This window comes from Nesoenas mayeri, assembly GCF_963082525.1.
Source record: "Nesoenas mayeri genome assembly, chromosome: 5".
Taxonomy (NCBI): domain Eukaryota; kingdom Metazoa; phylum Chordata; class Aves; order Columbiformes; family Columbidae; genus Nesoenas; species Nesoenas mayeri.
The window spans coordinates 53,147,154-53,159,639 of NC_137548.1; the positions used below are offsets into that span (position 1 = coordinate 53,147,154).

Here is a 12,486-nt window from a genome sequence, read left to right on the forward strand (position 1 = left end):
TCAAGAAATTCCTTCGTCTTGGGGAAATGACAGAGGAGCTTTGCCAGCCACTGTAGGTTCAGTTTCTATTTCCTAGCCAGGCAGCATGAGCTCAGTGGACCCAGGAGGTTACCAAACACCCAGGCAAATAAAAAGGAGAGGGTGTATTTGTAGTTACTGTGGATGAGGTTACCTACACAGAAAACTGAAGCTGCCAAGTGAAAAGCTCAGAAACAAGAAATTAGGAAATATAAGAGTAAAATATGCCCATTCAGCTTTAATTTGGTCTTCAGGAAGCCTCTTGTCACATATCCATATGCTGCTTTCTCATATTTTTGAAATTCTTGTTCTCCCTTTGAGCTGCCCATTTATATTCAAGTCTTCATATTCCTGGATCTCCCATCTGGCTTCTCTGCCAGTATCGTTCTGCAACCAAGGATTTCTACCACCTTTCCCCACTCCTCCTTTCTTCTGACATCGTCACTTCAGCAAAGACCCAAGAGCCATGGCTGGAGCATGCCTAGCACTGACAGAACACTTGCAAAATGAGGGTTTTTCCAGAATTCTTAATTGAAAAACATTTCTATTATGAGAATTGTTCTCTTTGAGTAAAAGGCAACATGCCTGAAAGATATCGCTCTGTCCCAGTGTGTGAATCCACAGGCATTTCTTAATGAAATAATTATTAGAAGGATAACGCTATTCAAAAGAACTGAACGTAGCACAAACATGATATGTTGCTGAGTCTCTTCTTGCTTGCCTGAAAATCTTCCCTGAGAAATTCAGCTTGAAGCAGGCACTTGACTTACAGCTTTGAAGTGGGCAGTTTCAATTGTTTTTATGGGATATGTGAGGCAGCTTCAAACACAGGTGGCAGTCCTGGCCTGCCCACCAGACAGCACTGAAATCTGTCCAGGATCCGGCTATACCAGGAATGGTACAAACCAGGGCAAGAGGGGTCTGATCACTATGAGATCGTACTCTTTGAAAAACAAACACTTGAGGAAATCCTAAAGTCAAGAAGGAAGGGGTGAGCACATAGATTACTTCCCCAAAATGGGATTGGCATGTAGGGAGGAATATTTTGCAGCAGATGACACCATCATGAAGAATGGGTTTGAAGGGACACGATGCCTCCCCTAGTGGTGGTCTCATATTTTGCTGACATGGAATACGCACTGACAGAGTTTCGCACCAACTCTTTTCCACAGTAATTTATTTTGTTTTTAAAGATGTCAGGTACAACATACAGCATTTTAGGTATGTCTGCATCTCCTCAGCTGCCTGTCTGGAGCTTTTGTTCCTTTTTTTTTTTGTTTCCCCCCTCCCTCTCCTATCTCTGTTTCATGTACATCTTTACTCTGACTCAGATTGTCAACGCTCCTGGCCATCCTTTTCCACAGACCAGCAGTCTTCCAGTGTTCCTTCCTCTCCAGGTAATACTCATTTCATTGCTCCATCACCTTTGTTAATTACTAAATCTTTGCAATGCTCTGTCTGGAGTTGCCTGCTGTGGCACAGAAAATTGTAATGCTGGTTTTCAAAGAAAACATAGGTATGTCAGTAGAATTTTGAGTTTATAAAGTTTCTCAGGTTCTAAATTGCAAATATAAAAAAAAATTCTGCAGAACAGAGGTATTTTCTAAATGCATTAATTAAAACTCATTTAATTAAACTCATTAATTAAAACTGAATTAAATGCTTTGAATGGTTTCAAATGTTTTGTCTGTGCTTGCAAAAGAGGAAGTATAAAATATTTTCTGTCCCTACTACCAGAAAAGCATCTGCATACATCTCATATTGTGTACGGAATTGTTGTGTTGGTAATATAGAAAACCCATCAGTAATTTCTTGTTAATGTGATTATAATCCTGAATTGGAAGTTCATAGAATCATGGAATGGTTTGGGTTGGAAGGGACATTTAAAGATCGTCTAGTCCAAGCCCCTGCAATGAGCAGGGACATCCTCAACTAGATCAGGTTGCTCAGAGCCCCGTCCAGCCTGGCCTTGAAGGCTTCCAGAAAGTTCAGAATTTCTGTTTTAAAGAGGTTCCCATATTGTGGGGAGTGTTTTTTTCTGCCTTTTCAAAGTAGTACTTGGCTCAGCTTTATCAGTTGGATAGCCATACCTGTTACTGCTGCTGCTACCCATCAAAAATAGAGAAAATAAAGCTTGGGGACCCTTGCATTATAGTAAAAATCTCTCGTTACATCTGTTTCCTGTTTCTTTTCACCCATTATTATCCACTGAAAATGAGTTTCTAAAGCATCCTTTTTTTTTGTCCCTTAGCCTACTTATTTAGAAATCTAGTGTATTTTCTAACATACTATTTTTTTTTAACACTGCTTTGCAAGAAAGACTCCTCGAAAGTCAAATGGGTATGAATTTATTTTTGTAAATAAAACACTATGTTGCAGCAGCACAAGCTTCCTGGTGCTCTGCTTTGAGCCTTGTTTCAAGGCACGTTGTTGCAGGGAAGCTCTCGTTTTTACCATATTCTTTCCTTGGTCTCTCCTCTCTCTCTCTATGCGAGAAGATTGCATGGTGATGTATTAAAGTGGTTCCTTCCATATGTTGGAGGCAGCCACATATGTTTTAAAAATGAGAGCTTATAGAGCAGAGGGCCGCACCAGTCACCAGAACAGACCTTGGTTATGATCTTCTTAGAAAACTTGAGAATAAGAAGGCTGGGGGAGATGCCATGTTTGCCTCATATTAAGCAGCTTTTCATCCCTGTATTCCCAGATAATGGCACTTTCACATAGGCTGAGGTACAGCCTTGACTCCTTGTTCCATTTGCATTGTGTCACTCCTTCTCTCCCATGAAACCGAAAAGCAATAACTGTGAGTGATGCAAGAATGGCTGTTTCTGCAAATCTGCATGTGTGCTGCATTGTATTGTCTCATAAACACAGTTTAGTGAGTGTTCAGCAAACACTTAACGTGGGTTTTGGTTCAGCAGTTGTCATCAGGAACACTAAAAAGGCTGTGAGTCCTCCTAGAAACTGCGACAGTTTTATTTGTATCTTGTAGAAACGAAAACAGTGAAAATTAATTTAGTGAAAGCCAAATGGAGTCTGTTTTAAAGACATTTTGCTGCAAATCTGAATCTGGAGTTGTTTTTCTTGTTTCACAGTCATTATGTGGATGACGGCTACAGCAAAGTAATTAAATAACAGGATACCAAACCCAAACATAGGAAGCTAACATTTGCTAAAACTTACTATAGAATTTTCACTTATAAGTGCTGCAAGTGGCTCATGCTTTTAATTTGTCTTTAAAATGTAATTTGTTCTTTTAGCAGTTGTCTCTTTTAGTGTGATTTTAGAGGTCTTCCTCTCCTGTTAGAATTGCTGGAGAGCAAACTTTCCCATTGTAATTTTGAATGGCCATGTGCCTGATGATATAATAGGATTTTCTCTTCTATTTACTTGTAAAAGTTCAAATACATTTCTGCCATATGAGGTCATCTACTTACTTGAGTCAAGTGATTGCATTTTTTTAAAGAATTTGTATCCCCCCTTCTGTTTAAATTCAGCTACATTTAAGGTAGCCATTTCTGCTATATTCCTTTAGCTTTCATGTTGCATTTTGGCAGGACTTTTACTGTTATATTAGAAAGTATTTTGTTTAATGCAGTAGAAACGTCAGAAGTTACAACATTATAATTATTTCATTGAAAGATCTAGCCAGTTGCAGAGATAAAGGTTTCTATGGAGGTGTCACAATCTATCTATGGTTTCTACAGAGTTCTACTTTTTTTTTTTTTTTTTATTCTCTATAAAATTCATTTACAGTCATGTATAAATACAATAGTAGTTTTATTTATATGCGAATGTTAGGACTATGCTGGAAAAAGAACTTAGGGTTCTTAATGTTAGAGTCTGGCAGAATTTAGGAGCCTGAGTTTAAAAATGAAATCTATAATACTTTACCTAATTTCTTGGATGCATGAAAGGCTTGGTTAACAAATCACTTTGACACTAAAAACTTCCAATATCTGAATTTTTGTGTAATGGCCTTCCCACTAAGGACCTCGTCTGTGATGAACTGAACATCTTGTCACCTCTCTGATGTCTGGGCTCAAAGATGAGGCATCCATCATATGGGAACCAGTAAAACCAGCTCAGACAGTGACAGGAGCTGACTGCTCACTATCAAAATGCCTTTGTTGATCTAGGCCTGATTTCTTGATTGTAGTCACAGTAATTACACTCCAGAAATTGGTATTATAAACTAAAACTTAAAGTAGACATGATGAAAAAGGGAACTGATTTTGCCATTACTCACGTGCTGTTGCTGTAGAGCAGTGGCCCATGGTATGGCTGAGTATAGTTGTATAATGCATGAAGCTACCTGTGATATAGATAACTCTACGTTCTAGCGTTTGAGGAGTATGAACAAAAACCAAAAACAAACAAAAAAAACCCCAAACCTCCTAGCTTTAGGTCTTCAGGAGAAGTTGAAATTCTTTGAGTAGAAGAAGAGTTAAAGTTTTGCTTTTGATGAACTCTGCGGTACCTGCCATTTTTTGGTAGTAACTTCTGTTTTCAATATTCTGTTAATATGTACAGTGTTTCAGAGATCTAAATGAGTGGTAGACCTTTCTTGAAAAAGCTGAGTGCTGTTGCTTTAACTATTATCTGCATGTTTCCTCACAGTGAAAAAAAGCCCGATGTTTTTAGATGTGAACACAGGACCCTTCATCAGGACCAGCAGCTTTGCCGATGAGCTTGACCTGGAGGGTGAGACACTGTTGACCCCAATAACTCACATCTCACAGTAAGTCAAGGCTATTCAATTGTTCATTAGTTGACTTAGACAAGAGAAGCCAATTCAGGTGGGAGGAGCTGAAATATGGAGCTGATAGGGCTATCTCAGATATTTGCGTCAAACTCTTTTTACCTTGAAGCTGGTGTATACTGTTCTGAGTGCTAGTAAATCTTCATGTTGACCTAAATAAAAGTTCACTTGGCTGTGACACAAGGCTTTAGTTTTGAGTTTTCAGCTAATGTCTGTGGGCAGCTGGTGGTTGATAGCCTCAAGATTTTCACATGGAGACAATGATGTGTGGGAGTACTTGCCTGTTGAGAGTTATATTACTCCCCCCACCATTTTCCCGTGGAATAGCTGTAAAGTGCAAATTTTGAAATACTACTTACATGAAATACCAGCCTTTCCCTTTCAGCAGCACCTTCTCTAATAGTCAAATGATGATCTGTATTGGAAGAAAAGATCTGTTTTGATCTTTATTGCTGCTTTGTGGTATACGAAAATCATGTGAAATAGACATTTTTTTCTTTTTAAAAGATTTTCCACATCTTTTATGCTATAATGTTATTTCCAGGCTTTCAGATTATTCCAAAGAATAGAGAATTGCAGGAGATTTTTATTCAAATGCCTTTAAAATATCTTCTGCCATTGTTTATTTCAAACTTCTGACTAATGCTTATTATTTACCATAGTAGCTGTGTGACAGTATGTCCTCTAGCAGAGGAATGAGACAGTTTTTTGCCCTCCTGTTCCTAGAAATCTGAGGATTTCTGCAGTGAAACCACTAATGAAAATTCTTGGCATACTTCTATCTGAGGTACAAGACACACAGAAATGCCTGCTGCCAATATTCAGGCCTTCTTCCTGTACAGTATAAATAGCAGAGAAGCACAAACATACTTTTTATAACCACTGTAGAAGGGTGTTTTTTTAAAAAAAGTAGGTTTGGGGGGAGTCTGCCCTGCCCCCAAACGAAAGGACTTGCGTTTTCAACTGAATTGCCTGAATGTACGTGTATGTGTAGGCAGAGGATTTAGGAGACTTGTATACTGGAAGATTTCTTAGTGGTACAAGCAGAAGGAGGAAGTCATAAATTTCCTTAAACCTTAGACAAAAACAACGGAACAGCAAAAGCAGATCTAGAAGTTTCCCTTGTGTAGCTTTTTTTAAACTTCAATTTACCACAACGTTGCAGGCTTTCTTTAAGAGAACTAAGTTTGGTACTAGGAGTTTTCATTACCCTTTCTAGATTTGGGGATGATTTAGTTATTTCTTGTCACCTTCATCGACCCATTTCAAATAGTTAAGTGCTCCATCACTTTTAAGTCCAACTTGTGTAACATCTGAGGTACATTTTTTTGCCTTGAACTACTTGTAGGAAAACTTAGGATATAGGCAATGTGTATCAGCTGAAGAGCTGTTTCAAATTAAGACACTAGTCTTTTATATATTTGTCTTTTACTTCGTTAATTTTTGGTTGTAACTTTTTGACCTTTGTTGAAATCTCCCTAGATGGCTCTAGGTTGTGAGTGATGGGATGGTACCAAACATGTCCCCATATATGGTTTGAATTGAGTTTCTGTTAGGGTGGAAGAAAATGGAAGTTATTGTTTCTTTTAAACTGGTTTTAGATTCAAAACTGGATAAAATGTTAATTGAAATTTATCTCTTTGAAGCATGGGTGCCTAAATGTTGTAGAGCCTGAGAACTGTTCTCTTCGAAGTGTATTTACTTTGTATGCAGTTTATTAAAAGGCCTGAAATAATGCCAGATCAGCCTGTAGATATTAAAGGTTTGGCAAAGAGTTAGTGCAAACTGTGCTTTGTGATGTCATTTGGAGTACTAGCATTCAGGTAACAGATATTCTCAAATATTTTGAGATGAAAAGTATTCCAGTGTTTATTTTACTGTGTAGTTGTGTGTTCTGCTTGCATGTGAGGCAGCCGAAAAGCAAACTGCTGTGCTACGCTTCACTGGGTGCCTGTGTTGCTGGATGCTGAAGACCAGTCATTTTCCATGAATTATTTAGACAAATACTTATTTTTCATTCGTCACTTCAAAACCCTAGGGAGCAAATATTAATGAGCTGGTTACACATGTTAGTAGAACCTGCTTGTTAGACATGTGGACATAGATTTAAGGATTGTATTTAAGATTGTGTAATATATGTTTGTGTGTGAGGCCACATTCTAATTTTGTGTGTGATAAAAGGGGTTAGTCATTTCAGATCTGAGTCTGTGTGTGTTTTTAATATAGGCTTGCTAGTTATGGTGTGCCTCAGAGAATCTAGGATGAATTATTTTGTTCTAATGTCCTCAGTTATGAAGTATTTTATTTCCTTAAAGCCATCATACATACAGTATGATTACTCTATATTTGTTGATAAGGAAATAAGCAACCATATACAAGTCTAAACCCAAGTAATTAACAGAAATACAGCACCAGCTATGAAAATAAGTTATATGGAAACAGCAAATTAAGTGCAAATACCTCTAGTTTCAGGTCTTAAAAGCAATTCATACTCTTTGAGAGGAACAGAAGCATAATATAAACCTCTTAAGGATGCTTGGATTTGGGGTTCATAGAACTATTTCCTGCTCAATTCTATATTTATTTCAACATATGAATTAGCTTATCCGTAAGTGACAGAAAGGTGACTCCAGAATAAACATTAATTTTTGAAAGTCATAAATATGCGAGTAATTACACAGTTAATTGGAGACATGCAACTAGAAAGTGACTTTTAGGTGACAGCGTGACAAATATTTCCTTTTGACAGGTAATGTAAATCTGGCAAAAGTGTGGGATACCTACTGTGTTACTTACAGGCAAACACTTGGCATCGTTGTGGCCTAAAGAAAGAATGAGGCTAAGTTTGTTTCCTCACTTGCATTAGGTCATGAAAAGAAAATGTCATCTTTCAGTCCATATGACAAGTCTTTAGGCTTCTAGGCCTAAAGTCTACTTTAAAGTGAATTTCAGTGCCCTACTTGTTTATGCAAAAAATATTATCTTTTTATAAATGTAGGTGTATATTGCTACTGAATTTAATGGACTGGTTTTGTATCTAGTGGGTTTTTTGCAGGACATACTCCTGGCTGTATTTTAAAACTGTTTTGAAATAAATATCCTACGAAGCATAGACCTGTTTCTGTGGAATTAGAAATGGGAAATCTTTCATGTGGAAAGATTACTGTACCTGTTAAGAATTTGTCACTGCCACTTTGAAGAAATAAAATTAATAATCGAAGCACTTTGAGGCCTGATATTCAAACAGGAAAGTGATTAAAATGTCATAGAAAGCCAGATTTGCAGCAGGTGCATTCAAAAATATAGAATAAGACAGCAGCGCATGGCAGGATGACTCCACTTTTCCTTCTACATGAGAAATCTTCAAAGCGGAAGATGCAGATTCAAGCAGCGCAACCTGTGTAATTAGCTGTTACGGATCTCCCCTATAAAATGAACCGTAACAGTTTGAAGAATGCAGTACGCAGTGTGGTGTTTGAGATAATACTTGCCTCTTCAATGGTTTGTTTAATGATCTTTGTGGTCTGCTCTGTTGTAAAAGTGAAATAGGAGACTGGCGTGCAGCAATAGCACACCTCTCCTTTGGACTTCTCACTGTTTGCTTTCTCTCTGGTCAGCACGTTCCCGAATTGTCTCCTGTTCTCTGTGTCACTTCACTGGGTCTTTTGTTCTGTTTGCATTTTAAAGCAGTGGAAAATCGATGCTACTTGTAGCTGAGACTCAGCCACCAAGAGGTTCTTTCCATATGTTTGTATAGTTGTTTGATTTCAGCACATTTTTAAACTTAAAATTCGGTATTAGCTGAAGTAGCAAAAATAAATTAATCAAGCTTCTAGAGGGTACAAATGGGAGGGAGTGGGCAAAGCCAGTGGAATTGAGCTGAAAAAGGACGAGAAGAAAATAATGAAGAACTATGAATCAAATATATCTTTAGATAAATATTTCTCACCTCTGTAGAGAAGTTTAAAAAGATCTCTGTTTTCTCCATGCGTCTTTCAGAAATGCTACTGAATGAAAAATAAGTTGATGTCTGTTATTTCTATAGTCTCACATAGATCAATAGATAGTGGTTTGTTTAATCAGTTCTGATGTATAAATGTTTGATATTTCTTTCTGCTTCTTAAGAGTAATCTTACAGGGAAATACTGTCTCTAAACGTATTGTAAATTTACTGCAGAATTTGAAACATAAATCAAAGTTTGTCTCTGGATACTGTATGTAAACACTTTATATATAAATGTAGCTTGATTTTTCACAAAGTTTAAAGAAATTGATGAGACCCTGTGAACAACCCAAACCTAGTTCTGTTCCCTTGAGTATCGTACTGTATGATCTCTTAACTATGCAAATTGCTGGCGAAATTCCTGATCTTTAAATTGTGAGTAGGGTATTACTTCATATACATCCTTCTCTCTTTTTTTTTTTAAGAATTACTGTGGATCCACCTGACTTCAGGGAATGTATTTCTCACTGAAAGCATTTGCTAGCATTGCACATTTGTGATCCTCTTTCTGCGTATATGGTCAAAATAACAATAATTCTTCATGTTTTAATCACTCTTCCCCACACGTTTCATGTATCTCTTTATTGGGGTGATGAGAATACATTTCATTAGCTGAGTATTGGTTTTGTCAGTATAAGTATGAAATAGTTTTTCAATTGAGGCTTTTTTTCAATGGCATTCTGCTGTTATCTTAGATTTAATACAGTAGGCTTACACTAAAATAATGTATTAGATGAAAACCATAAGCACTTTCTGTTGTTAAGTGTATTTCCATTCTGAAAACATTCTGTCTCTTGACATGAGCTTTATCTTCTATGCTATCTCCATCAGTGTCTCAGCTGTGGTAGAGAGCCTTTTAGGCATTATATTAGGAATAAATTGCAGGCTCCAATGATGGAGGTGTTTCTAAAAAATAAGCCCATTTTTTGTCAAACGACATGACAGATTGAATAATTAAGCAAACAAATTTAGAGCTTTTTAATAATTTCCAGATTAAGAGGGAATTATAGCAGATGGATCTTTCTGAATGATCAAAATGAATGCTTTTGGACACTTTGAAATACAATTGAAATAATAAAAAATGGAGTGTGCTGGTAAACGCTGAGTGCAGTGTCCATGGTGCTGCAGTCACCGCTGGCCTTTCTTGGAAAGAATGTTTTCCTTCTTTTTTCTTCAAAATTTTTATTAAGTGTTCTGTGTTTTAATTACCAGCATATAATCTGTTGGTATGAGATGTAGCCACATTGCCTAGAACAAACAGTGCTGAATGTGTTTTATAACTGTCTCTTTTCTGTTGGATTATCAGTGAACGGAATCCCTATTTGCTTTGACTTGCTAGCTCATATTGTAAAAGACTACTACTTTTATCTTCCTCTTCTATACCAAAATGGCCCTCTGAAGTCTGAGCAAATATTTCTTTTTCTTCACCCTTGAGTGGCCAGATGCAACAGCTGACTTCTGCTGTCACAAGAATTCTCTCTGAAATGCTGCTAACAATATTTAAACCATGATTTGCACAGGGTCCATTTTGTCATTAATGTCAGGACGTGTTAAAAGAACAGTAACTGTATGTAAGAACGTGCTTGAGTTAAGACCAGAGTTTAACGTTTGGACATCTCTGGTTACTGTTATGTGCAGTTATTCCAGTCACTTACTTCACTTGCAGCAGGAATGTCGTCAGTGCTGGCTGCACGCTGGGCAGCATCCCTTTTTCATTTGGCACGTTTCGCTATGCCATCCAGCTCCCTTCGAAGTGCTGTTTACAATCTCTGCTGATTTAGTACTTTGCTTAAAAAGGGAGGGGGGACCGTTTCCCTGAGTTATTCCCTTTGGCAAGGAAAAGCATCATTATAATCCTCTGCTTTCATTATAAATCGACCATGAACTTGGCCATGGAAATCAGCCCTAGAACTCTGGACATATCAAGCGTCTGATTTTTCTCATCTATTCAGCTGCTTTGAGCCACTTGAGGACATGGATTGTCCTTAAAGCTGCTTTAAGAAGCAATCAGAAAAGTTCCTTTTTCAGCAGGAAACCCCAGAATGGTGGTAAACAAGACACTAATGATTTGAGTGTCATCATCCCATTCTAGTTTCTCATTGCAGGTTGCATGGGAGAAAGAAGAGCTGTGACAATCCAGTCCTAAATATGGCTCATGCCTTAAGTAGGCAATGATCAACACTACAGTTAGTAATGAAAAAGAACTCAAATGGTCTCTTATATAAATTAAGAAATTATTAGTTTGCTAGGTAGTCCCAGCTTTAGGGGGCTGCAGAGCTTGTCTGTAGCTCAAGAGCTAGGTCATTGCAATAGGGGATGACATAAGCAAACTTCTCTTAAATGTTGAAAGGCACATGGGTTTTTTAGTGTGTTTGACATAATTTATCGGAATTTTATTTCTGGCATGTTGTTATTGATACCAGCTAGAAGCACTGCCAGAATAGCTGTGCCATTCCCACCGTAGCAATGAGCAAACAGTACCGGTGTCCTATGGTTTTGTGTGTAGCTGCCCTGATTCAAAATCTGTGTAAAATCTCCCCTGTACTGTAGCTGCTGCTGTGCTGAGACAAATGTGATACCTGTTTTCCAGGTGCTATTGTATCTACCTGTCTGTGTCATCCTATGCCTAGATTGGAAGATCTTTGAGTTTGGGACCGTTGTTGTTCTGTGTCTATATAGTATGTAATACTATAGTATGTAATCCCAGCACATGAACAGTTTGTGTGTTCTGCAGCCGATGTCCGCTACAGAGTTGGTGAAATTTGACTGACTGCCATGATACAGGCGGTTATTTACAATCTTCATTTTTATAGATAGATTACCTGGGGTGTACAGAAGACTTGGACAGATCCTCATGGTGTCTCATTGCACCTTCAAAACTGTAGTAACTCAGCTGCTTCTGACAGTGCAATAAGTAATGTGGCTAATCTCTCCCATGCGGTTACTTGTTTCTTTTATCTTCAGGGAGAAGTTCTTGTGTACTATGGTGGGTGGTTGCTTTTTTCGTAGATTAGATAGAGTGTGTAGTTTACATCTGTAGATCTGAAGACCAGAAGGGATAATTAGATCGTCTCCTTTGATCTTGTGAAAGGCGGGCTGTAGCGCTCCATCGAGCTGAATGCAGCATTGCTGTGCTGTGTTCTTAATATTAGCAACACCACAACAGACTTGTTTTTCACAAGCTTAGAGAGTGAACAGATTAAAAAATTCAGTCAGGAATCTAGAGTTTGCTATTTCATTTCTCCTTTTGTTTTATTTTAACTTTCTATCTATTTGTTTGTTGGAGAGGGAGGTGCTATCATATTCTGGTGCTGCTGTTTGCCAGAAGGTAGCACTGGTCAAATGTGTTCTGTGTTAGAGGTTACAAGCCTTTATGATGCATTATTCTCATGATCTTTTCTCCCTTGCTACAAATTGTCTCTGATATATTTAAGTGTAGCGGAAAATTACTATTTGGCTATTTTATGTTACTGATATAGCATAAAAATAATGTGTTGACTTTTCCTAGTGTACAAACTGTCTAGGCAGAAGCTAAGATAGCTCAGCTATTTCTTTTGTGTTGCAGATGAGCATTGCATTCCTTGGTCTCCAAGTACTGGTTTACATCTTGATTGATGTTAAGTAATTAAACCAGACTCCAGCTGCTTAGTGATTCAGAAGTACAGGGCTCCTATGCTGTAAGAACAACAAGCAATTCTCC

General features: G+C 37.7%; 1 protein-coding gene across 1 annotated transcript in view; it reads left to right on the top strand.

Moving 5' to 3' along the window:
* The window catches only part of KCNQ1 (potassium voltage-gated channel subfamily Q member 1), a gene marked incomplete at both ends in the record, with an annotated part of 351,244 nt that overhangs the window by 112,181 nt on the left and 226,577 nt on the right, over positions 1-12,486 (top strand). Inside the window, 2 exons of the mRNA XM_080346267.1 lie at positions 1,350-1,415; positions 4,642-4,762. Coding sequence (XP_080202393.1) covers positions 1,350-1,415; positions 4,642-4,762 — 187 coding nt within the window. The remainder of the gene's footprint in view (positions 1-1,349; positions 1,416-4,641; positions 4,763-12,486) is intronic.